At 42.5% G+C, this 25,270-nt stretch overlaps 1 protein-coding gene across 3 annotated transcripts in view; it reads right to left on the bottom strand.

Annotated features, from left to right (window-relative positions):
• Positions 1–3,780: 3,780 nt before the first annotated feature.
• The window catches only part of AKAP1 (A-kinase anchoring protein 1), a 65,104-nt gene continuing 43,614 nt past the window's right edge, over positions 3,781–25,270 (bottom strand). For all 3 annotated transcript variants that reach the window (XM_040424886.1, XM_040424885.1, XM_040424887.1), the window contains exons 6-11: positions 25,020–25,197; positions 24,063–24,213; positions 13,699–13,766; positions 11,225–11,298; positions 7,321–7,386; positions 3,781–4,712 (exon numbers count right to left, since the gene is read on the bottom strand). In XM_040424886.1, coding sequence (XP_040280820.1) covers positions 4,650–4,712; positions 7,321–7,386; positions 11,225–11,298; positions 13,699–13,766; positions 24,063–24,213; positions 25,020–25,197 — 600 coding nt within the window. In that variant the 3' untranslated portion in view covers positions 3,781–4,649. The remainder of the gene's footprint in view (positions 4,713–7,320; positions 7,387–11,224; positions 11,299–13,698; positions 13,767–24,062; positions 24,214–25,019; positions 25,198–25,270) is intronic.

The raw sequence follows: 25,270 nt of genomic DNA, 5'->3' as shown, positions 1-25,270 counted from the left end.
CTTTTGCATCTTTTTTTCACCCAACATGTACCGTCGTGGCCAAAAGTTTTGAGAATTACATAAAAATTGGAAAAGTTGCTGCTTAAGTTTTTATAATAGCAATTTGCATATACTCCAGAATGTTATGAAGAGTGATCAGATGAATTGCATAGTCCTTCTTTGCCATGAAAATTAACTTAATCCCCAAAAAAACTTTCCACTGCATTTCATTGATGTCATTAAAAGGACCTGCTGAGATCATTTCAGTAATCGTCTTGTTAACTCAGGTGAGAATGTTGACGAGCACAAATGCTGGAGATCATTATGTCAGGCTGATTGGGTTAAAATGGCAGACTTGACATGTTAAAAGGAGGGTGATGCTTGAAATCATTGTTCTTCCATTGTTAACCATGGTGACTTGCAAAGAAACACGTGCAGCCATCATTGCGTTGCATAAAAATGGCTTCACAGGCAATGATATTGTGGCTACTAAGATTGCACCTCAATCAACAATTTATAGGATCATCAAGAACTTCAAGGAAAGAGGTTCAATTCTTGTTAAGAAGGCTTCAGGGCGTCCAAGAAAGTCCAGCAAGCGCAAGGATCGTCTCCTAAAGAGGATTCAGCTGCGGGATCGGAGTGCCACCAGTGCAGAGCTTGCTCAGGAATGGCAGCAGGCAGGTGTGAGCGCATCTGCATCACAGTGAGGCAAAGACTTTTGGAAGATGGCCTGGTGTCAAGAAGGGCAGCAAAGAAGCCACTTCTCTCCAAAAACACCATCAGGGACAGATTGATCTTCTGCAGAAAGTATGGTGAATGGACTGCTGAGGACTGGGGCAAAGTCCTATTCTCCGATGAAACCTCTTTCCGATTGTTTGGGGCATCTGGAAAAAGGCTTGTCCGGAGAAGAAAAGGTGAGCGCTAACATCAGTCCTGTGTCATGCCAACAGTAAAGCATCCTGAGACCATTCATGTGTGGGGTTGCTTCTCATCCAAGGGAGTGGGCTCACTCACAAATTTTGCCCAAAAACACAGCCATGAATAAAGAATGGTACCAAAACACCATCCAACAGCAACTTCTTCCAACAATCCAACAACAGTTTGGTGAAAAAAAAAATGCATTTTCCAGCACGATGGAGCACCGTGCCATAAAGCAAAAGTGATAACTAAGTGGCTCGGGGACCAAAACATTGACATTTTGGGTCCATGGCCTGGAAACTCCCCAGATCTTAATGCCATTGAGAACTTGTGGTCAATCCTCAAGAGGCGGGTGGACAAACAAAAACCCACTAATTCTGACAAACTCCAAGAAGTGATAATGAAAGAATGGGTTGCTATCAGTCAGGAATTGGCCCAGAAGTTGATTGAGAGCATGCCCAGTCGAATTGCAGAGGTCCTAAAAAAGGGCCAACACTGCAAATACTGACTCTTTGCATAAATGTCATGTAATTGTCGATAAAAGCCTTTGAAACGTATGAAGTGCGTGTAATTATATTTCACTACATCACAGAAACAACTGAAACAAAGATCTAAAAACAGTTTAGCAGCAAACTTTGTGAAAACGAATATTTGTGTCATTCTAAAAACTTTTGGCCACGACTGTGTTAAACACAGAGCAAAAACGTGATGTGAACCCAGTCTTAGAGCTCATGCACACGACCGTATGTATTTTCCGTATTGCATGCGTTTGCTTTTTTGCAGTCACAGCCTGCCATAGCAACCAATGGCACCGGTCTATCGCATTGCAGAGAGCTGATGAAGTTAGAGAGGGAGCCCTCTCCCTCTGTAAACTACTTAGATGGATCCTAAAAGAATTAATCCACCAGCAGAGTTCTACTAATTCCAGCAGTTACAGAGGCGGCCTAGCTGCCCGATCATCACGCCATACTATTATGGAACAGACCATTAACGCCCTTCATGTACTGCAAAGGTCAGGAAGGTATTAAAGGGCTTGACATGGGTTATTCCCATGTCGGCCATAAAATCGGAGATGCGACCATTATCAGAGTGGTAGGCAAATTAAAGCAACTGTCCCACCCATCTAACTAGGACTTGCAAAAAAGAAAAACCAAATGTGAATACTGCTCATTGATATGTATTTAGGGGATTTTCAGCCATAGAAGTTTATGCAACAAATCTGCCACATGTGAAAAAAGTGTCAGGCTACTTTCATACTTGCATTGTTAATTCCGGTTTTAACAGCCTACAGAGAATCTCAAAACCGGATTAAACGAATCCATTTTAATTTTGCACATCAGGATGCATCCGTTCAGTAAGAATGCAGTACAGGGAAATCAGATCGGAAAACAAACAGATCAGTCACCAAATACATTGAAAGTCAATGGATAACGGATCCAGTTTTTTAGGATCCTAAAAAACTGGATCCGTCACTATTGACTTGCATTGTTTTTTAGTGACGGATCCAGTTTCTGTTACCAGACACAAAACTGCAGCTTGCAGTGGTTGTGTCTGGTCACAAAACAGAATGCTGACGGAACGGAAGGCAACCCGACGCATCCTGAACGGATTTCTTTCCATTCAGAATGCATGAGAACTAAACAGAAGTTTTTTTTTTCCGGTTTTGAGATACTCTGTCTGATCTCAATACCAGAAAAAAAATAATGCTTGTGTGAAACAGGCCTTAGTCCATTATGTAGCAAACATAACTTTTTGAAGTCATAGTTTGCTGGTAGTTTTCAGTACAAGCATCCCCAAACTACTAGACGAGAAATGTTCAATTGAGCATAAGTGATTGGACCTTGAGTATGAACAAAAGACAATGCCAACATAGCGCACAGGAGAATGGGGAGCAGTCAGAGACCGCACATACCTTATGTTTTGACAATATTACTGTAGTTCCGATTGAACAAGTCAATGTTCCTAATTGTTTCTTGAGGTTTAGACAGTACTTTTGGATTTTTAAGCTTGGTAGCCTTCACCATATTGTTCAAACCATTTGGTTGTAATACTCTTTTTAACCACCCGTTTCATTTTTCAAAATCAGAATAAAAAATGAAAGCTGTGCTGCAACAGTATGCTGTGGGTGACGCATGGCTTTTCTCTAAGGCTGGGGTCACATTTGAGCGTATTCGATATGCGCGTTTAACGCGCGTTTTTGTCCATAGTCAACGCGCGTATTACGCGCGTTTGTGTGATTGTCAGCAGTGTCCTATGCCCGCAAACGCGCGACAAAACGCCCCAAAGAAGCTCAAGAACTTTTTGGAGTGTAGGGTGTTTTTCAGCGCGTTCAAACGCGCTGTAAAACGCTCAAGTGAGAACCAGGGCCATAGGGAAGCATTGGTTTCCATGTGTTGAGCGTTTTACAGCGCGTTTGAACGCGCTGTAAAACACTCAAGTGTGAACCCAGCCTTAGGCTACGAACACATGTCTGTTTAGGAGATCCAGCTGCCTGATCTGGAGCAAATGCTGGCTGTTACCCAGACAAGAAAAAAATTGCATGCAACAGCATGCCAGAAAGCGGCCGAATCCCCGCTGGATCTCATTGCACACAATGGAGATCCAGCAACACCAGTTCTGTGCCACAACAGCCTGCCAAATCTCCTAACAGGAGATTTGACTAGGTCCTTCTAGACTTTTCATAAATCTCCCCCTAGGTCTTCCTGCAATCTTTTGGGTTGCACAACTCTGCTATAGTCTAACAGATTCAGGAGAATTATCTATTCACTGCAGTGATGACAAAAAAAATGACCCAGTTATTCAAACTCTACTCATTTTAAACCATGCTGCCATTTGACTCAAGTAACATTTCTCTTGAGAAAGAAGTCACATATCATCCAGGCATTAATGCTTCCCGTTCAGTGCTTTATTTTCAATCAACCCCGCTCACAACAGGCTTAGGAAAAAATATGCATTTTACAATACATTTCCAATGGATTTATATTACTTTGACATGTTTACAAATCCATTTGTCAAGAAATAAAAAAAGGGCACACCAATGCATTGTCATTTTTTGTCACTTTTTACATCTGTACAGCAGAGTAGCAAATAATTTGATCACAGCAACATCAGACCATATGGCAAATCTAACCACCACACGTGTGCACAGGAAACCCATCCTGAATGCATCAATGAGTTCCCGTGCTACAGTTTGGAGGGAATGTAGTGTGGAAAATGCAAAATTCCCTTTTTTCCAGCGTTCAGATACAAAAATATTACAGTGATCAGTTCTTATGTCAATATATTTACAAAGATTTGCACAGTTACAAAATAAATTACAGTCAGGCTTGGCAGGCAGAGTGCTCCACGAAATGTACATGTACAAAGTCAATCATTGTGTGTCACGTTCAATTCATCTGACACTCCTCCAGTTGTGGTAACAGTCTTTATACTGGCATAAGTCATCTTTCACATAAAAACGCCTTTTGACTTTTTGGTATGATTTATCCTGAATGGCTCATCCAAAGGGATATCAGATGACCAAAACAGTAAATCATGGTCAGGATGCCGATTCTTTAAGGGTTAACATTATGGACAGAACAGTAGTGATCATATAGCTACAAATATATGGCTTTTTAAAATCAGTCTTCTGCATAATTTCTACACAAACCAAAAGACAAAAAAAAAAAGAAAAAGAAAAAAAGAAAAAAAAAAGCTGCATACCAAGCCTGAAATGGTACAAAATTTTTGATTAGTAAACTGTGTTAGAAGAGCTAATAGCCATCTATCCACTGTGCAAATCCTCTTTCCACAAGAGTCCTGTTGATGGATACCACCTACAGAGGAGATAAAAAGAAAAGAACAGCTCATATACATGTATGCTATACACAAGTCTAAAGAAAACTGCAAACTGAAACCAAATGACTGTTACAGAGCAATGGTCTCAACAGTGCATAATATACTCTGCAATCAAAATCTTCACCAGGCAGTATGTTGGGCAGGTTTAGACACAGAAGAAGGTAAGTCATCGAGTTGGAGTATCCTGTGCGAGTCAGCAGGGATTTAAATCAATATATATAAGCCATACAGAAACTCTTCTCACAAAACGATGTAATGTTTAATATATTGATATTTAAATCCCTGCTCACTCAAGTCTAGAGGATGGTCTAACTCCAGCACGATCAGCAAGCCGCCATCTCTGTATACACACACTAATAAAATAAAAAGTCGTATTTAAATTGATGCGGCTGTTGCACTTAATTTTTTTTTTACATATAACATACTAAAAAAAAATATTAAAAAAAACACCACTGAGAGCGCTATAGGTGAATGAAGCTTAACCCTTAGAGGACCCTGAGATTTTCCATTTTTGCGTTTTTGTTTTTCACTCCATGCCTTCCCAACACTTAATTTTTCCGTTCACATAGCCTTATGAGGGTTTATTTTTTGCAGGACAAGTTGTACTTTCCAATGGCGCCATTTACGGTTGCATACCCTGTACCGTAGTGGGAAAAAATTCCAAATTGGGTAGAATTGGGAAAAAATGTTGACAAATTCTGACAAAGGTTTTTTGTTTGTTTTTTTACACCGTACACAATGCGGTACAATTGACCTGATATCTTCATTCTCCAGGTCAGTACGGTTACAACGATACCACATTTGTATAATTTTTCTTGCATTTCAATATTGGAAAACAAATTAATGTAAACCTGAGAAAATTTTTTTTTTTACCATATTCTGACCCCTATAACTTTTTTTTGTTATGTTTACGGGGCTGTGTGAGCGCTTTTTTTGGTGGGGTGATCTGTACTTTTCAGTGATACCAATTTGAAGTGTGTGCGAATTTTTGATCACTTAAAAAAAAAAAAAAAACAATATTGGGGAGCTGAAGTGACAAAAAAAATTGCAAAATGGCCTTTTATTTTTTTTTCTGTAACGCTATTTGCTGTATGCCATTATTATTATACTTTAAATTGTATGGCCATTTTCGCACGCAGTGATGCTCATGATTAGGGATGAGTGAATCGACTTCGGAGTGAAATATCCAAAGTCGACTCTCATAAAACCTTGTTCTAATACTGTACGGAGCTCCGGAGTATTTTCTCCAATGAGCCAAATTTATTGCTTCGCGAAGTCTCGCGGGACTTCGCGCAATAACTTCATAAATTAATTTGTACTGTAAAAAAAAAAAAAACATTTCCCGAACTCTGGTTCGGTTCCAAGCAGCTGCAGCCAGCGACCGGCTTCAACGCTGATGTGAATACATCACCACTGAATCCAGTCATTGGCTGCCGCAGAGCAGATGATCATGTTCATGGTGGAGAGGAAGTAAACAAGCCATGGATCAAAAGATAGACAGATCGGAGCTCCAGGTAGCAGATAAGTATGAATCTTTTAATAGCAGAGGCAGGCTTCGGGCTCATTCCAAGTTACTTATTCCTGGACAACTCTTTAAGGCAAGCACTAAAAAAGCAACTGCACTTTTTAAATGTTTCTTTTATTCCTATTGACACATGCACATTATTCTCAACCACATTGTTTGGTTTTAACTTTTTTCCGAGATTACAACAATAGTATTTAAAGGGCATCTGTCAGCAGATTTGTACCTATAAAACTGGCTGACCTGTTCCATGTGCGCTTGGCAGCTGAAAGCATCTATGTGGGTACCATGTTCATATGTGCCCGCATTGCTAAGAAAAATGAAGTTTTAATATATGCAAATGAGCTTCTAGGAGCAAAAAGGGTGTTGCCATTACACCTAGAGGCTCTGCTCTCTTTGCAACTGCTGCGCGCTTTGACTTTAGGAGAAGTCAGGGCCAAATGTTTACACTGCCTAGCCATGTCAAAATGCTGGGGGGGGCACGGTAGATGTTGAGAGAGAAGAACCTTTAGGAGTAACGACAGCACTCCCCGTTGCTCCTAGAGGCTCATTTGCATATATTAAAACTTCACTTTTCTTAGCAATGCGGGCACATATGAACATGGGACCAACACGGATGCCTTCAGCTGCCAAGTGCACATGTAACAGGTCAGCCAGGTTCATAGGTACAGATCTGCTGACAGATACCCTTTACCTGTATAGTACAATAAAAAATAAAATAAAAAATCTGACTACCAAGTGTAAAATATACCTCTCTGATGTAAGTGTTCCTTTACAACTATGCTATTGCTACTGGAATACCCACTCCAAAGTACAGTATGCAGTAAAAGGGAGGGCAATAAAAGGGAGGGGAAGCAGGGGTGCAGAGTGGCTTAGCCCACCCTCTGTGCACTTATGGAATAAAAAGTGCCTTTTCTCCAGAATGAGGCAGTGGATTGCTAGGTGAAAGTTTACATACATTCAGCAGAGCTAGCCCTACCTGACATTGCGCCTGATTTAACTGTGTATTTCCTGGTGACATGCTCAAATATGCAAAAATTCTGCAGTTAACCATAAATTCTCACCTCATCTGCCATCATGCTCCATAACTGCACAAGTGGGAGTCCTGTTGCATCATCATAATTTGTAACCTACAAACAAAAACAAAACACACCTAACTTAAATGACAATATAAATGGGGATGACAGTGTCATGCTTCAATGTTTAAACAAAACATTTTGGTTTTCAGAGTAAGTTAAAATGTGCTATATACTGCTGAATCCAGTGATTAGCTGCAGCAGTCACATGGGGCATTAGTGAGTGAGGCGCTAAAGCAGCAGGGGATTCAACTGGTGAGCGAGTATAGTCTCTTTTTCAGCACAAGTCCTAGAGGCGAGCAATTTGCTGAATAACTGCAAAACCTAACTTAAGATAACCTGTCACTATGAAAATACAGTGTAATCCGCAGGCATTGTGTTATATAGCAGGAGGAGCTGAGCAAATTCACACATTGTTTTATGGGAAAAGATTCCATAAACTGTATTTCATTCATTTAAATCTCAGCTTTTTCTGAACTTTGACATTAAGGCGATTCTATTATCTTAAAAAGTAACATGTTTACATATAAAAAAAATATTTTTTTAGCATATGTTACTGCTGCAGCATTATGCATAAAGCAATCTCTAGTTTCTTCAGACACTCCTCCTCACTCAGAAGCCTAAGGCCTCCTGCACACGACCGTTTTTTATTCCCCCCGTTTACTGGCCTTTTTTTTTATACGGAACCATTCATTTCAATGGTTCTGCAAAAAAAAACTGAATGTACTCCGTATGCATTCCGTTTCCATATTTCCGTTTAAAGATAGAAAATGTCCTATTACCCGCAAATCAGGTTCCGTGGCTCCATTCAAGTCAATGGGTCCGCAAAAAAACGGAACACATATGGAAATGCATCCGTATGTATTCCGTTTCGTTTTTTTTGCGGAATCATCTATTGAAAATGTTATGCCCAGCCCAATTTTATCTATGTAATTACTGTATACACCATACGGAAAGACTGAACAGAAACACAACGGAAACAAAAAACGGATCAGTGAAAAACGGACCGCAAAACACTGAAAAAGCCATACGGTCGTGTGCAGGAGGCCTAATGCAGGCATGCAGTGTGAAGGACCGCCCCTCCGTCTTCCTAGCCAAAGACAGACAAGCCCTAGCAACGGTCTTTTAAAGGGAGCAGTGGAAAGGGACAGGAGACCCTAATGAAAGCTGTTATTATAAGGTAATTACAGATCTTTTGACAAACATTGACAGACTAACGCAGGTATACATGCCTAGCTCTAATAATGTAGCAAATCAAATATGACAGTTATACTTTAGGTTTGACAGCTATCTGTATGTAGTCACTGATAGGACTGCCTTCTTGACTCCAAGTTACACCGAATGTTTTCTCATAAAACTGTAAATTTATCTGCTCAGCTCCTCCTGCTCTGTAACATGCTGCCTTACACTGCATTTTTATGGTGAGGTTCTCTTTAAATATAAATCCTGTACAACGCCAACAGGCTTCCTGTCATACAATATATTGATGCACTAAAATGTCAGACAAAATGGAACTGTTTTAGTTCCATTACCAATCCTACAGAAGAGCAATTGTTTTAAAGAGTAACTTTTATTTTTTTTTAAATTACTAATGCAAGCAATTATTAGAAACTTTGTAATATATCACATCAGAAAAAGATAATTCCTGGTCCTCCTGCTCTCCTTCCTCTTCAACTCTCAATTCACTGCTCATATCACTGAAGGAGGACATGCCTATTTATTGAAGGATCAAATTATACAGACATCTATGGAGAGAAAAGAGGGGAAGAGGAGAAAGTAGCTGCTACAGACTGGAGAGGGGAATGGCACAGAGATGCTGCCAATCTCTAAGTGATTTTCTACCGGATTTACATGTAAACTGCTTAGTTCGGTGTAATGTTCTCCATTACTGTTGCTGCTACTGATGGTGTGCTACAGAGAGTTAGGGACCAGGTTCCTCTGTTGTCCTGTGTCTGGGTAGACAGGATTTAATTTAGTCTATCCATCTAGGTCAGAAAAACTGAGAATTACAGACAGATTGCAGAGGGAAAACTGCTAAAAAAAAAAAAAAGTCACATATGGCCAGAAATCGTGTAATTCCTCATGTACACCCAACATGGAGGCTTATTCTAAAAAAAACAAAAAAAAAAAAAAAACAGAATCGACAGTTACACTACAGTCTGAACTATTGTACAACTGTTAAAATATTTTTTTCAAATTTGTTATGCATATTCAACATCAAGACTAACCCTTTAAAGGGATTCTGTCACCAGGATTAACGATATGTAGATATTTATATGTGCCCATCAGTCTTCATGCAGTGTTTACAATGATCCCTTTGTTTATGCTCTGTGTGCCTTATATTCTTATAAAAAGCGATCTTATTCATATGTAAATCACCTCTGTCAGGAGCCCAAGGGGTTGTCCCACGATCTCCTGGAGCCCACCACCGCATACTACTTAATTTATTCACTGCACTATCCTGACGTCATGTAATCTCTGCTCCGTAGTCTCGCGCTTGCTGCCAGAAGTTTCCTCTGCCTAGGACTGCCTTGCGCAGAGAGTCTTTTCCGGTCAGATCTGGGTGCGCAGGGAGCAGGCGCATGCGCAGTGGACAAGTGGAAGCCAGTGCCAGTAGTCCGCACGGGCGCAGACTACAGTATCCACTGCGCCTGCACGAGACTACGGAGCAGAGATTACATGATGTCAGGATAGTGCAGTGAATAAATTAAGTATTAGGCGGTGCTGGGCTACGGATCGATGGGCGCGGCTGGGCTCCAGGAGATTGTGGGACAACCCCTTGGGCTCCTGAGAGGCGATTTACATATGAATAAGATCGCTTTTTATAAGAATATAAGGCACACAGAGCATAAACAGAAGGATCACTAAACACTGCATGAAGACTAATGGGCACATATAAATATCGCTATAGCGTTAATCCTGGTGACAGAATCCATTTAACAACTAGGTGTTTAGAGAGTGGAGCCCATATTTCTACCCTTCGAGAAATGTACATTTCAACTAGGCCAAATATAAAGGCACGAGTGAAAGCAGACATAAAATTTGCTTGTTTCACAGAATATTGTCATTTGCCGGGATTACAGGTTAGTAAAATACACTTGGAAAAAATCATGGCATGAAATATTCACAAAGCAATCAAGATTAAGCTGGATCTTTATAAAAGTAGTTCTAATAACACACTAGAGACTACTACAAAATGAAAAAGCAAAGGCTTATTGTGTTATTTAAAGGGAACCTGTCACCTGGATTTTGGGCATAGAGCTGAGGACATGGGTTGCTAGATGGCCGCTAGCTCATCCGCAATACCCAGTCCCCATAGATCTGTGCTTTTTTTTATAGGATATGCAAATTAACCTTAGATGAGTCAGGTCCATGAGATGAGTCCAGCGTGAACAAGCCCAGCACCGCCCGCATCCTCCGAATCTCCTCCTTGCTCCCCGACGTCACAAAGCTAGAACGCAGTAATCTCGCGATGCGCAAGCTAGCGCATGCGCAGTTCGTTCCGTGAGGCTGATGCCAGCACAGGGAAGGAACACTATGCCAACACTGCACATGCACTAGATGGCACATCGCGAGATTACAGCGCTCTAGCTTTGTGACGTCGGGGAGCAAGGAGGAGATTCGGAGGATGCGGGCGGTGCTGGGCTCCTTCACAGTGGGCGTGGCTGGGCTCCGAAAGTTTTATTTTTTTTACACAGAAGCACGGAGAGCTATGGGGAATTGATATTGCGAATGTGCTAGCGGCCATCTGGCAGCCCATGTCCTCAGCTCTATACCCAAAATCCAGGTGACAGGCTCCCTTTAAAATTAACAATGCTTAGCTCCAACTGTAATTCTTCTAAAAATCTGCATTTAATAAAAAAATGAAACAGAAAAAATATATATATTTTACCTGTGCAAGCAATGCTGTGCCTCTTGTCATTTCATTTGCAGTGGCATCTGCTTCAGCCGAAAAGTGATCCTCATCTAGCAGAACACACAGAACAACTCAGTCATCCTGGTTTAATATTAATATCTAAAGGCTCCAATCTAGCGAATCAAGTGAAATACAACCGCCCAAGTTTTCAGTGCGTTTTCTCAGGTATGTTCACACGTGGCAGACTTGCTGCATGTTTACTTTAATAGGGAAGGTAACCAGCGGCTGGCTGAATAACTCACTGGGGAGGACACTTCGCATGCTGGCAGATTTAGCCAAGGTTAAAAGTGGTTGCCTGGGATTTACTTATTTATATACTGAGGCCCTTATTCTTGCAGATTAAGAAAGCTTTACAATAGAAGGTTGATTAAAAAAATTCCTCTTCCTATGGAAGTCAGTCTGTACGTGCACAATACAACGGCACACAAATCCACACACGGGTGGCCTTTGCTCCCATCAGTCTCTCCCCCTACTACAGTAATCGACAAAAACCGCTGCAATATTTACATGCGGCCATGCTCCGTTCAGTGGATACCATAGAGATATTGAGAATATATATATATATATATATATATATATATATATATATATATATATATATATATATATGTCAGATGAGTCCATATATATATATATCACTGTTACCCGTCTGTGCTGTAATTTCAGTAAAAATCGTACTTTTATAATATGCAAATTACTTTACTACCAGCAAGTTGGGCGGTTACTTGCTGGTAGCCGCCGCATCCTAGGACTATAAACACGCCCCCTCCTCCACTTGATCGACGGGGCCAGCGAGCGCTCTTCTGCTCTCGCTGGCCCTCTCTGCCCATAAAATCCCACGATGCTTCTTTTCCGGGTGTAGGCTGACGTCATCGGCACAGGCGCACTGAGGAAGGAGCGGGCAAGCGAGCATCCTCTCAGAGCGCCTGCACCGAATGAGGAACGGTACGGCGCAGGTGCGGGATTTTATGGGCAGAGGGCCAGCGAGAGCAGGAGAGCGCTCGCTGGCCCCGTCGATCAAGTAGAGGAGGGGGCGTGTTTATAGTCCTAGGATGCGGCGGCTACCAGCAAGTAACCGCCCAACTTGCTGGTAGTGAAGTAATTTGCATATTATAAAAGTACGATTTTTACTGAAATTACAGCACAGAGACAGGTAACAGTGATATATATGGACTCATCTGACATTAGCAAATAGCTAATGTCAGATAATGAAAATTGCTAAATGGGGGGGTGACAGAGGCCCTTTAAAGGGAACCTGTCATGTGGATATTTGATTATAATCTAACTAATTATATACAATCATTAACTACTAAAAAGTACCTTAGATCTATTCACTTACTGGTGTGACAGATGGTTACCTCCTAATATACACACAAAGATGCCGCATGCTAATGAGCTGATTTGAGTCCAGCGTGATGTCATTGAGTCCAGCGTATATTTAATTCAGAGCTATAGCCACTCCCCTGCCCACCTGCTGCTGATTCCTATGGAAACAAACTGTCATTCAGCAGCAGGTGGGCGGGGAGAATCAGGAGCTCATGAATATTCATGACTCATCATTATCAGCTGGAGCTTTTTAATACAAGATGTTGGCAGATTGACTGGGTCAATTAAAGAAAGTGACCCAGCATTTTGCTAAGAGAATCAATCACTTATTTATGTTGCCCTTAGTTAGGACACCATAAAACTGGTGACAGGTTCCCTTTAAGTGTGCAAAAATAAAAAATAAATAGATTAAACCTGGGCAAGCCCTGTAAGCGAGTATTACTAGTCAGCTTTACAATTCTGTAATATAACAAAGCTCAAAGCTATTAAAACTATGGATGAGATGTATTAAAACTGGTGCTAAGGGACACTTACTTGCCCATAGCAACCAATCAGATCGATCCTCTCATTTGCCAAAAGGAGCTCTAAAAAATGAAAGATAGCATCTGACTGGTTGTTATGGGCAACCAAGTCAGTTTTTCTTAGCACCAGTTTCGATAAGTCTCCCCCTATAGCTCACAGTTTTTGAGCCATTCTTAAAAATGTTATGCCATCAATGTCTAATCATTAATAGCCTACACCCCACCAATTGATAAAAGAAAAAGGCAAGGCACACGACAACCAGCAGGATGTTTAACCTCATTGAAAACAAGGGGGCAGCTAAGGGATTGAGCCAATTAAACAATGCATACTGTCTGGTAGGGTTGCCGATTAAAATTCTAGTTCTCTTGGCAAAATCAGTTGCAGCGAATATATATATATATATATAAAAAAAAATGAAAATGAAGGCTCCCCAGTGTAGGCCACGCCCTTGCTGCACTAAAAACAGGAAGTTCTCCATGTTCTCTGGAGAGATTATAAAAATCCGTATGGACCCAGAGAACCCCTTTAAGCTTTATTTACACAACAAGGACAATGGATCTAGACTGGGGTAACTTAGCAGTTTGGCTGAACTCAAAGTTTACCTGCAAGTGGGATCACATTGTCTAGAAGAACCTCTGCACCTTGGAAAGGTAATGTAACAAAATCTGACCTGGAAACAGAAGGAAAAAAATAAATAAAAAATTGATTAGAAGCTGCTGCATGGTTACACATATGGCAGATATGACAAATTGTACAAAAAGATATGAAAAGTGAAGCTTTGTTATACAGAAACTACACACAGGCAGCCTTTGATGCAGAAGCCAGAAGTGGATCCAGCAGGGAGTAGTGCAAGTCCTTGCTTTGTACTTCTCACCATCTTCAAATCAAATCCTGCTTTTGCCTCAAAAAGTGCAATGACCTTACCTGGTCCCTGATGCCCCACTGAATTTCTCCACGGTTTAGATCGCAACATCCGCCACACAGCCAATAGCTGCATGTTATTGGTGCACCCCGTCCCCATCGACGGATGGAGACATCTGGAAGGACACAGGCGTTGGGGACCAGGTAAGTATTTCCAAGTTTGGATAACCCCTTTAACCACCTCAGCCCCTATAGCTTAAACACCCTTAAAGACCAGGCCACTTTTTACACTTCCTACACTACTTTCACCGTTTATTGCTCGGTCATGCAACTTACCACCCAAATGAATTTTACCTCCTTTTCTTCTCACTAATAGAGCTTTCATTTGGTGGTATTTCATTGCTGCTGACATTTTTACTTTTTTGTTATTAATCGAAATTTTACGATTTTTTTTGCAAAAAAATGACATTTTTCACTTTCAGTTGTAAAATTTAGCAAAAAAAACGACATCCATATATAAATTTAGCTCTAAATTTATGGTTATACATGTCTTTGATAAAAAAAAATGTTTGGGTAAAAAAAAAAATGCTTTGGGTAAAAGTTATAGCGTTTACAAACTATGGTACAAAAATGTGAATTTCAGCTTTTTGAAGCAGCTCTGACGTCCGTATGCATTTTGCGGATCCGATCCATCTATCAGTGGATCCGTAAAAATCATGCGGACGTCTGAATGGAGCCTTACAGGGGGTGATCAATGACAGGGGGGTGATCAGGGAGTCTATATGGGGTGATCACCACAGTCATTGATCACGCCCCTGTAAGGCTCCATTCAGACGTCCGTATGCGTTTTGCGGATCCGATGCATTTATCAGTGGATCCGTAAAAATCATGCGGACGTCTGAATGGAGCTTTACAGGGGGGTGATCAATGACAGGGGGGGTAATCAATGACAGGGGGGTGATCAGGGAGTCTATATGGGGTGATCACCACAGTCATTGATCACGCCCCTGTAAGGCTCCATTCAGACGTCCGTATGTGTTTTGCGGATACGATCCATCTATCAATGGATCCGTAAAAATCATGCGGACATCTGAATGGAGCTTTACAGGGGGGGTGATCAATGACAGGGGGGGTAATCAATGACAGGGGGGTGATCAGGGAGTCTATATGGTGTGATCAGTGGTTGATAAGGGGTTAATAAGTGACAGGTAGGGGGGTGTAGTGTAGTGTAGTGGTGTTTGGTGCTACTTTACTGAGCTACCTGTGTCCTCTGTTGGTCGATCCAAACAAAGGGGACCACCAGAAGACCAGGTAGCAGGTATATTAGACGCTGTTATCAAAACAGCATCTAATATACCTGTTAGGGGTTAAAAAAAAAATCACATCTCCAGCCTGCCAGCAAACGATCGCCGCTGGCAGGCTGGAGATCCACTCTCTTACCTTACGATCCTGTGTGCGCGCGTTCACAGGAAATCTCGCGTCTCGCGAGAGGACGCGCCGGCGCGTCCACCCAGAAGAGCAGGGCCGCCGCAAAGACGCAATCCTGCGTACGGCGGTCCTGAGAAGATTAAAGCCCCCAATGCCAGGTGCCCATTCACTAACACAGGGTCCTGAGTCCTGTTACTCTCTACATCTGCAATAAGGAGTTTGAATAGTGCAGCACTCAAGGACTGCCCAGAAACACTGAAGGTAGTGCAGAAAAGCCCCCCTCCCCTATTCTAGAGACTGGCGGAAGTCCGGGGTACAATAAATGCCAGTCATGTGTACTGGGTAGATCTGGGAGAAGGCTGCTAGCATTATGCAAGCTGAAAGAATTGGTCTTGCATCACAGAAAACTGCTATTTGTGGATGTACAGCATGCAAACAAGCGGCAGCAGCCCAGAAAAATTAAAACCTGCATAAAGAAGCCTGAAAATACTGAAAGTTCTGGGGTTTTAATTCAATTTGTTTTAACCCCTTCAGTACTGAGCTACTTTTCACCTTAAATCCCAGGCCGATTTTTGCAAATCTGACATTTGTGTCATTTTATGTGGTAATAACTTTGGAACGCTTTTAATTTATCCAAGCCATTCTGAGACAGTTTTTTCGTGACACATTGTACTTCATGATCGTGGTAAATTTTAGTCAATATTTTTCATTTTTATAGAAAAAATAAAAATAAAGTAAAAAAAATAAAAAAATTTGGAAACATTCACAACTTTCCAAATTTCTATTTCCCAGCTTTTAAAATAAATAGATAGTGATACCTCATAATAGTTATTACTTTACATTTCCCATATGTCTACTGTATGTTTGGATAATTTTTCAGGGACGTTAGAAGGCTTAGAAGCAAATCTTTTTCAGAAAATTTCCAAAACCCAATTTTTTCAGGACCAGTAAAGTTATGAAGTCACTTCCTGGGGCTTACACATTAGAAACCACCTACCGTATAAATCACCCCATTTTAGAAACGACACCCCTCAAAGTATTAAAAACTGATTTTACAAACTTTGTTAACCCTTTAGGTGTTTCACAAGAATTAAAAGGAAAATGTAGAAGAAATTTCCGAATTTGACTTTTTTTTGGCAGATTTTCAATTTTTATCAATTTTTTTTCTGCTAAAAAAGCAAGGGTTAACAGCCAAACAAAACTATTTATTGCCCTGATTCTGTAGTTTACAGAAACACCTTATATGTGGTCGTAAACTGCTGTACGAGCACACGGCAGGGCGGAAAGGAACGCCATGTGGTTTTTGGAGGGCAGATTTCACTGGGATAATTTTAAGCTGCCATGTCACATTTGAAGACCACCTGATGCACCCCTAGAGTAGAAACTCCAAAAAAGTTACCCCATTTTGGAAACTACGGGATAAGGTGGCAGTTTTGTTGGTACTATTTTAGGGTACATATGATTTTTGGTTGCTCTATATTAGGGATCGACCGATATTGATTATTTAGGGCCGATACCGATAATTTGTGAACTTTCAGGCCGATAGCCGATAATTGAAATTCTGTGAAATTTCATTTTTGAAAAAAAATAATTCCTACACAAATCTGCTGAAAATGAGTATTTTTATTGTTAATGTGTAGTTTTTTTTGTAAATCTTTTTTTATTTATACTTAATATTTTGGTGGTTTTTTTTTACTAACTTTTAGCTTCCTTAGGGACTAGAACCCTTGTCCTATTCACCCTGATAGATCTCTATCAGGGTGAATAGGAGCTCACACTGTCCCTGCTGCTCTGTGCTTTGTGCACACAGCAGCATGGAGCTTACCATGGCAGCCAGGGCTTTAGTAGAGTCCTGGCTGCCATGGTAACAGATCGGAGCCCCAGGCTTACACTGCTTGGGCTCCGATCGGAGGAGGAGGGGAGAGGGGACCCTGTGGCCACTGCCACCAATGATTAAAACTGGGGTGGCTTAGGTGGGGGGGCGCACTGCGTCACCAATGTTTTTAATACTGGGGTGGGGGGCGCACTTCGCCACCAATGATTAATACTGGGGGGCACACTGCGCCACCAATAAACATAAATCTCTCATTTATTCATATACAGGAGGTGGGAGCTGGCTGCAGAATCACATAGCCGGCTCCCGACCTCTATGAGCAGTAGCTGCGATCCGCGGCACCTGAGGGGTTAACTACCGCGGATCGCAGCTACCACTCAGAGGTCGGGAGCCGGCTGTGTGATTCTGGAGCCAGCTCCCGCCTCCTGTTCAATTTGAATGAATGAGTAAGTTAACCTCATTGGTGGCGCAGTGGCCAAAGCCCCTCCCCATCTGTCTCTTCATTGGCGGCAGCGGCATCACAGGGGGAGGGAGACACTGCTTCCTTCTCCTCTGTGCTGCTGAGGGAACACAGAGCGCTGAGAGCAGCGCGATCTGTGTTCCCCATATGTTATCGGAATATCTGCAAAATAGATGCCGATACCGATAACTGTCAAAATCCTGAATATCGGCAGATATCGGTAAAACAGATAATCGGTCGATCCCTACAATATATTACACTTTTTGTGTAACCAAAAAATATAGCTGTTTTGGAACAGTTTATTTTTTGTCATTTACAATGTTCATCTGACAGGTTAGATCATGTGGTATTTTATATAGAGCAGGTTGTTACGGAAGCAATAATAGCAAACAGGACTACTTTTTGGGTTGTTTGAAATTATTTTTTAGTGTATCCACATTCTGAAAGCCATAGTTTATTTTTTGGGCGACTGTCTTATGTAGGGGCTCATTTTTTTCGGTATGAGATGACCGTTTAATTGGTACTATTTTAGGGTGCATGACTTTTTGATCGCTTGATATTACACTTTTCGTGCTGTAAGGTAACAAAAAAAAAAAAAAAAAAAAAAGGCTTTTTGACACTTTTACCTGTGATGTTGTTAGTTTGCTGCCTGTGAGATCCAGGGGGCTGGATCTCACAGGCTGTCACGGAAGGCAGCCACGATTCCTAAGGAAGGCATCGGGCTGCCTTCCCTGCCATCAGGTCCCCATCACAGCAGCGCGGGGACCCGATGGCCACCCTGCACCTGGCAGGATCCCGCACGTGCCGCGGGAAGAGCTGACCGCAGAAGTGCGTGGGTTAATGCGCCGCAGCTCCCGCCCGATCAGCGCACCGTACATGTACGGCGCTGGGATTTTGGGACCCACTTTCTAACGCCATACATGCACGGAGCTGGTATCCTACAGGTTAAAGAGGACCCGTCACCTCTCTGGACAGGTCTCATATGTATTAGCAACTACTTGCATTGCCCATGTACTAACAATTCTGGTGCATCTATTTTTACGACTACATAGTGTCATTACTTGATTACTCCACCAAGTTATGAATGCATTACTAGTAGTGTGCAATAAAGGTTTAGCTGGGTGTTACCAGTTAGGGGTGTGTCCCTGCACAGTGACACTATCCAATCATTGCTGCCAGTTTCAGACTGAAGGGACACATTACAGACTGCTAGTAATTCATTCATAATTTCTAGCAGAAACAATTAAGGATTGACATAACAATTGTCATTACATGGAGAATGCAGGTAGTGGCTAATACAGACATTTCAGAAGAGGAGACAGCAGCTCTTTACAAATCTGCTGACAAATGCTCTTTACCTATGAATCTGGCTGACCTGTTAGATGCCTTCAGCTGCCGAGTGCACATCTGTGTTGGTCCCATGTTCATATGTGCCTGCATTGCTGAGAAAATGATTACACTTACCGGTAATCGGATTTTCCACAGCCCACGATAGCACCACAGAGAGAGGATCCGCCCCCAGGGATAGGATTTTTTTTCCATTTTTTATTTTTTCACCCTGTGCAACTTAAAGAGGACCTTTCACCGATTCTTACCCTATGAACTAAGTATACAGCCATGTAGAGCGTCGCCCGGGGATCTCTCTGCACTTATTATCCCCGGGCGCCGCTCCGTTCTACTGCTATGTCCTCCAGTATCTCCGTTCCCTAAGTTATGGTAGGCGGAGTCTGCCCTAGCGCTGGCCAATCGCATTGCAGAGCTCACAGCCTGGGAGAAAATAACCTCCCAGGCTGTGAGCTCTGCGCTGCGATTGGCCAGCGCTAGGGCAGACTCCGCCTACCATAACTTAGGGACTGGTATCTCCGCCTACTATAACTTAGTGAGCGGAGATACCGGAGGGCATAGCAGGAGAACGGAGCGGCGCCCGGGGATAATAGTAAGTGCAGTGAGATCCCCGGGCGCCGCTCTACATATCTGTATAGTTAGTTCATAGTGTAAGAATCGGTGAAAGGTCCTCTTTAAGTCAAGAACCCAGAAACACCAGGGAGGGAATAAGGAAGGGTGCTGTCATGGGGTCTGGAAAATCAGAGAACCGGTAAGCGTAATAATTTTTCCCTTGCGCCCAGAAAAAAAAGCACCACAGGGGAGATTTACAGATAAGAATACCCCTTTACACCCTTTCTGGTTGTCCTTGTTTGGTTTAAATGACTGAATCCCTGATCAGTTGAGGATGTTCTTTGAGATACAGGGCGAGTCTACAGACGCTCTATTGCTTTGGGAGACAGTGAAAGCGTACCTTAGAGGTTGCATCAAATCCTCCATCTCATACGTTAAGAAAGATTCGCAACGTAAGGAAAAGGATTTACATGCCAGCTGTAAGGAGGCAGAGTGGGCGTTCACCGAGTCCCCCTCTGAAGAGCGCAGATTAGAGTGGTTATCCAGAGGGAGAATGTACATGCTGCATCTGGAGGAAAAGAGCAAAAAGAAGCTCTTCTTCCTTAAGCAACAGGCGTTTGAGACAGGCAATCAGACAGGGAAGTTACTTGCGCATATAGCACGCACTAATATGTCTCCCCGGTACTCAGGATACAGGAGACTGACGGACGCATAATGGAATCGGTGCAAGACATATTGAAATGCTTTCATAATTTTTACAGAGACCTATACAAATCAGCAGCTATTTACTCAGGGCTAGAATTAGAGTCCTACCTCACTGAAGTGTCTCATCCTCGGCTAGCGGACCTAGATAAGGGTCTTATGGAGGAGGATATTACATTAGAGGAAGTGGAGAGAGCCATTAAGGATCTACCGACAGGGAAAGCCCCAGGCCCAGATGGCATCCCGGTAGAGCTATATTCTAAGTATGGTGAAAATCTAAACCCTCAGTTACTGAACCTGTACCGAGCGGCGCACTCCCGTGGCTCCTTGTCAGATTCCATGTATGATGCATCCATTGTTGTGATCTTGAAGCCTGGCAAGGACCCATTGGATTGTGGATCTTATCGTCCAATTTCACTTTTAAACTTGGACTATAAAATCCTGACGAGAATTATAGCCAATAGATTGAATAAGGTTATCACGTCAATAATTCACTTTGATCAGTCGGGCTTCATGCCTGGAAGGTCCACATCAGACAACATTAGGAGGGCTCAAGTAATTGCCCAGCTGGGGGTAGCTAAGAAGGAGAGATGGGCTCTGGCCTCACTGGACACGGCCAAGGCTTTCGATTCGTTGGAATGGCCCTTTTTGACAGCAGTGCTGGGCAGCTTTGGCTTCGGTCCTAAATTCATTAAATGGATAGAAATATTATATAAAAAACCCACTGCTAGCATCCAACTGAACGGTTCCCACTCTGATAGGTTCCCCTTACTCAGAGGCACGAGGCAGGGATGCCCGCTCTCGCCTTTGCTGTTTGCAATTGCCATAGAGCAGGGGTGCACAACCTGCGGCCCGGGGGCCACATGCGGCCCTTGATACCATTCTGTGCGGCCCCCAACCATCTGGTAACAGACATGTATGCCTATGTCTTGTGGCTGCTCACATATATTTTTCATGTATTTCTCCCATTAGATGGGAGTCCTGGAAGTGTACATAGACATTAATGGTATATAATGTGTGTTCAATATGCCATAAGTACAATATTTCAGTTGTTAATATACCTTTAAATTTTAATTTCGGCCCTCGTCATTGGTTCAGTCTGGCAATGTGGCCCCCAACCAGGAAACGTTGTGCACCCCTGCCATAGAGCATCTGGCCATTAGATTTAGACAGGACCAGGTTTATGCAGGTGTCTGCGAGGGAGATAGGGAAGACAGGATTGGACTGTATGCAGACGACTTGATCCTCTATGTCGGAACCGGAAGTATCTCTACTAAGAGCTATTGAAATCATAGAGCGCTTTGGGCAATACTCCGGGCTACACATAAACTGGGGCAAGTCTGCCATCATGCCACTCTGGAACCATGATTGGCCCAGTTGCCGAAACAACCTGCCTGTAGTTGATCGGTTTAAATACTTAGGGGTAATAATCACTAAAGAGCCCCAACTCTCCTATGTATTGAATATTGAACCCTTAGAGACCATATTCCAAGATAAGGTTAAAACATGGGAGACCCTCCCTCTGTCAGTTATGGGTAGATTGAATCTGGTAAAGATGATACTCTTGCCCAAGGGTTTATACTCTGTCCCATGCCTGTACGCCAGTTCCCAGGGGATTTTTTAAACGTATACATGCTATTATAGCCTCCTTTGTATGGGGTAAATCTAGGAGGAAACTCTCACTATCAGTTTTACAAAGGCCGAGGTTACAGGGAGGAGCTTCCCTTCCAGACTTCTTTCTTTATTATATTGCAAGTCAACTTAGATTTCTGAGATACTGGGTCACAAATGCCCCAAGCCCAAACGCAGAATGCTACCTGCACGAATATTTGCAAGTTCCCACGCTGTGGCCCGTTCTGGAGGGATCTCGCCATATTCAAAAGGGTCTTCTCCCAGTACATAAGCTAGCCCATCAGATATGGCAGGCATCTAAGTTAAATTCCTACAAGGATTTGCCAAGTGAAGTCCCCGTATGGGATAACTGTATGTTCCCACATCTGGTAAAGTTGGATGGTGTATCTGATTGGAAGAGACATGGTATACTCACTTTGGGCGATCTATATGAGAGCGGGCAGCTTAGATCATTCTCCCAGATTCAGGATAAGTTTCAGGTGTCCCGTACTCTATTCTTCCGATACCTTCAATTGAGACATGCACTACAGGCCCAATTTAGAGGTGATAACAGGAGTATTTCTAAATACCCTATCATAGGGGTTTTAAAATCGTAAGGCCCGAGAGGCATAGTCTCAGCGCTATATATACACTTGTTGGACTGCCGCCTGCTGGTGACCCCGTTGGCCGTTGAGGACAGATGGAAGTTGCTAATACCATCTTTGTCTTCTGAGGATTGGGAGGAGGCATTAATGGCTCCGACTAAGGTATCACCCTCTATAAATAATATGATCCAGCTTTTTATCCTTCATTGTAGCTACCTCACGCCCACCAGACTTCAAAAGATGAGCAGGATTAGCCACTCCAGGTGCCATAGATGCCGTTGGAGCCAATTTTTGGCATATGATGTGAGATTGTGAGTTCATTAGACAGTTCTGGATTTCAGTTCTGGAGGTCCTCGCAACTATGGTTCCTGTGACATTGCCGTTATGCCCCAAGATGTGCATTCTGGGAGTCATTGATGAAGAGTCGTGGTCACACTACCACAGAATCTTCTTAGCGGAAACACTTTCTAGCTAGAAAGGCAATTGCCATAAGATGGATGGGAGATTTCCCCCCCCCCCCCCCTCGAAGGGACAATGGCTCACTCTTGTGAACCACGCAGTCACCATGGAGAACATCGTGTATAAGCATAGGGGGTGTCCACAAAAATTTGATAAAGTCTGGGGCGACTGGTGTGCCTCTCCTCTCACCCTACACTCATCGCGTCTGCACTCGACGGCTGACGGGTCACATTGATCTTCGAACCAATATTCAGATACTTTATAGCACTGTTATCACTGATGTTAATGTTGGAGCATTTATGTGTGTGATTTGTCTATTCTGTGAATATTGTATGCTGTCCGGGTTAAAAACCATGTCCTTTTACACGCTAGAGTCCTGATAAATGTCAATGTCTTCATGTATCACTGTTTTCTTGGTATTTCTGAGGCGCCCCTGCGTGGGCCATCACATTGACACAAGTATGGCATACTTGTGTCATTCTCTTTTAATAAAACGAGTTTAAAAAAAAATAAGAATACCCCTTACATACAGGAAGGGGCGCACCACTTGCATGCAGAACTTCTTACCGACAGAAGAACAGAGGCAGAATTTAGCTGGAGCCGGTAGAGACGGTAAAGTAGAAGGGGAAGGCCACGTGGCAGCCTTACAGGTTTGCATAATAGAAACATTAGCCCTCTCTTCCCAAGAGGTAGACTGCACAAGTAGAAATGTTTCCAGAAGAGAGGTAAGCCAGAGAAAAAAAATGACCTAAGCCATCTGGCTAGGGAACTCTTCGAGGCCGCCTTAGGGTACTTTCACACTTGCGTTTTTTGACTTTTGGATCCGGTCTCATCTACAGTACATACAGGTGTCACCTTTCATTGTAATCTTTCTGAAGTGCTCTCTACAGAACAGGAGTGTCAAGCATATAACCAGGCATTGTGGCCAGTGTGAAAAATGTTGGGCTTTAGGATTTTTTATTTTTTTTAATAGATATTGACTTATGAAAATTAAAAATCATGAAAAATACTAATACTAAAATACTAACACAAACCTTATTTAAAACAAAGTGGTGATTTTCTGATGACACATTCCCATAAAATATGCAGAGAACTACTGTAGGTACTGACCTGATCTGCCGAAGAATGTCAATCTTGACTCTTTCATAACCACCGTAGTCAACATATCGTATCTCTACTTCTTCAGAGTCTTTGTAGTAGGCCACCACCTGTGCCCTCCACCAAGCATCATCTCCAGCAGGTGCTGCACAAATTACTCCAACTGAAGAGAAAAACATCATACAAGGCTTCAAACCTCAGAGCGAGTCTTTCAGGTCATTAAACAAACTATGTTCAGAATTATAGCTCATGCACACGATCGTATTTTCTTTCCGTGTCTGTCCCTGTCTACAGGCTACACACAGGAAGCTTTAAAGGGGTCAATTTCATTAAGATTGTTAATACATGTTAACCTATATGTGACTAATGTGGCTGGATGGTTTTCTGGATATACTTTTTTGAGGTCTCTCAATGTATACTAGTTCCTGTCCAGCTCTTTAACTACCTGTCTCTCTGGAGTTTTAGAAGGGCTGACCTCTTTGTAGGAACATCAGTCAGACCAGGGATGAGTGAGGGGTGGCAACCTAAAGCACCACACCTCCCATGTGCTATCCCAGTAGTGTGGCTGATCAGGGCTTCTCCTTTAAATACTACTGAATCCACCGATCCTCTGCTTCCATGTTAATCTACGCTCTAGAGCTGTCATTATGTCATTCTACTCCTTCACCTACTATTCTAATAAGGATTTCCTGACAGATAGCCCTTCCCTGTTCAAGGAGTCATAGTAGGCACCCTCAGTAGCCTGTCATGCACTAATAACTTTTGCCCAGTTAAAGTCAATAAACTCCAACTCAAGAAGTCCATTGCTGTACAAAATCTCCACGTTGAAATAGCAAATATAGATATTCCCTTTTTGTACTTGGCAATTAAATACCCAACACATCTGCAAAAAGCTAATATTCAAGATTGAGAGGCACGATAGTTTATTTCAGACATAAATGGTAGGAACTAGCTGAAAAGCAAACTTGCCTTCCACCGGAGTGGGCAACGTTGGAACACTAGGCTGCGAGTAACAGAGATACATCTGCTGATCCAAGCCACGAAGAGCATGAAATGTTGGATGCGTATGCTGCTGAACAAACATGTGTCCTGCATTGACCACATTGACCACGATCACCTCAACCGTTACACCATCCGGAAGCATAAGCTAAAAAGAAAAGAATAATCAATTATACTTGAGGCAAACACATTTTTAATACTATAAGGGCGGTTTCACACGA

This window comes from Bufo bufo, chromosome 3 (assembly GCF_905171765.1).
Source record: "Bufo bufo chromosome 3, aBufBuf1.1, whole genome shotgun sequence".
Lineage (NCBI taxonomy): Eukaryota > Metazoa > Chordata > Amphibia > Anura > Bufonidae > Bufo > Bufo bufo.
This window is presented reverse-complemented; position numbering and strand designations above follow the sequence as displayed.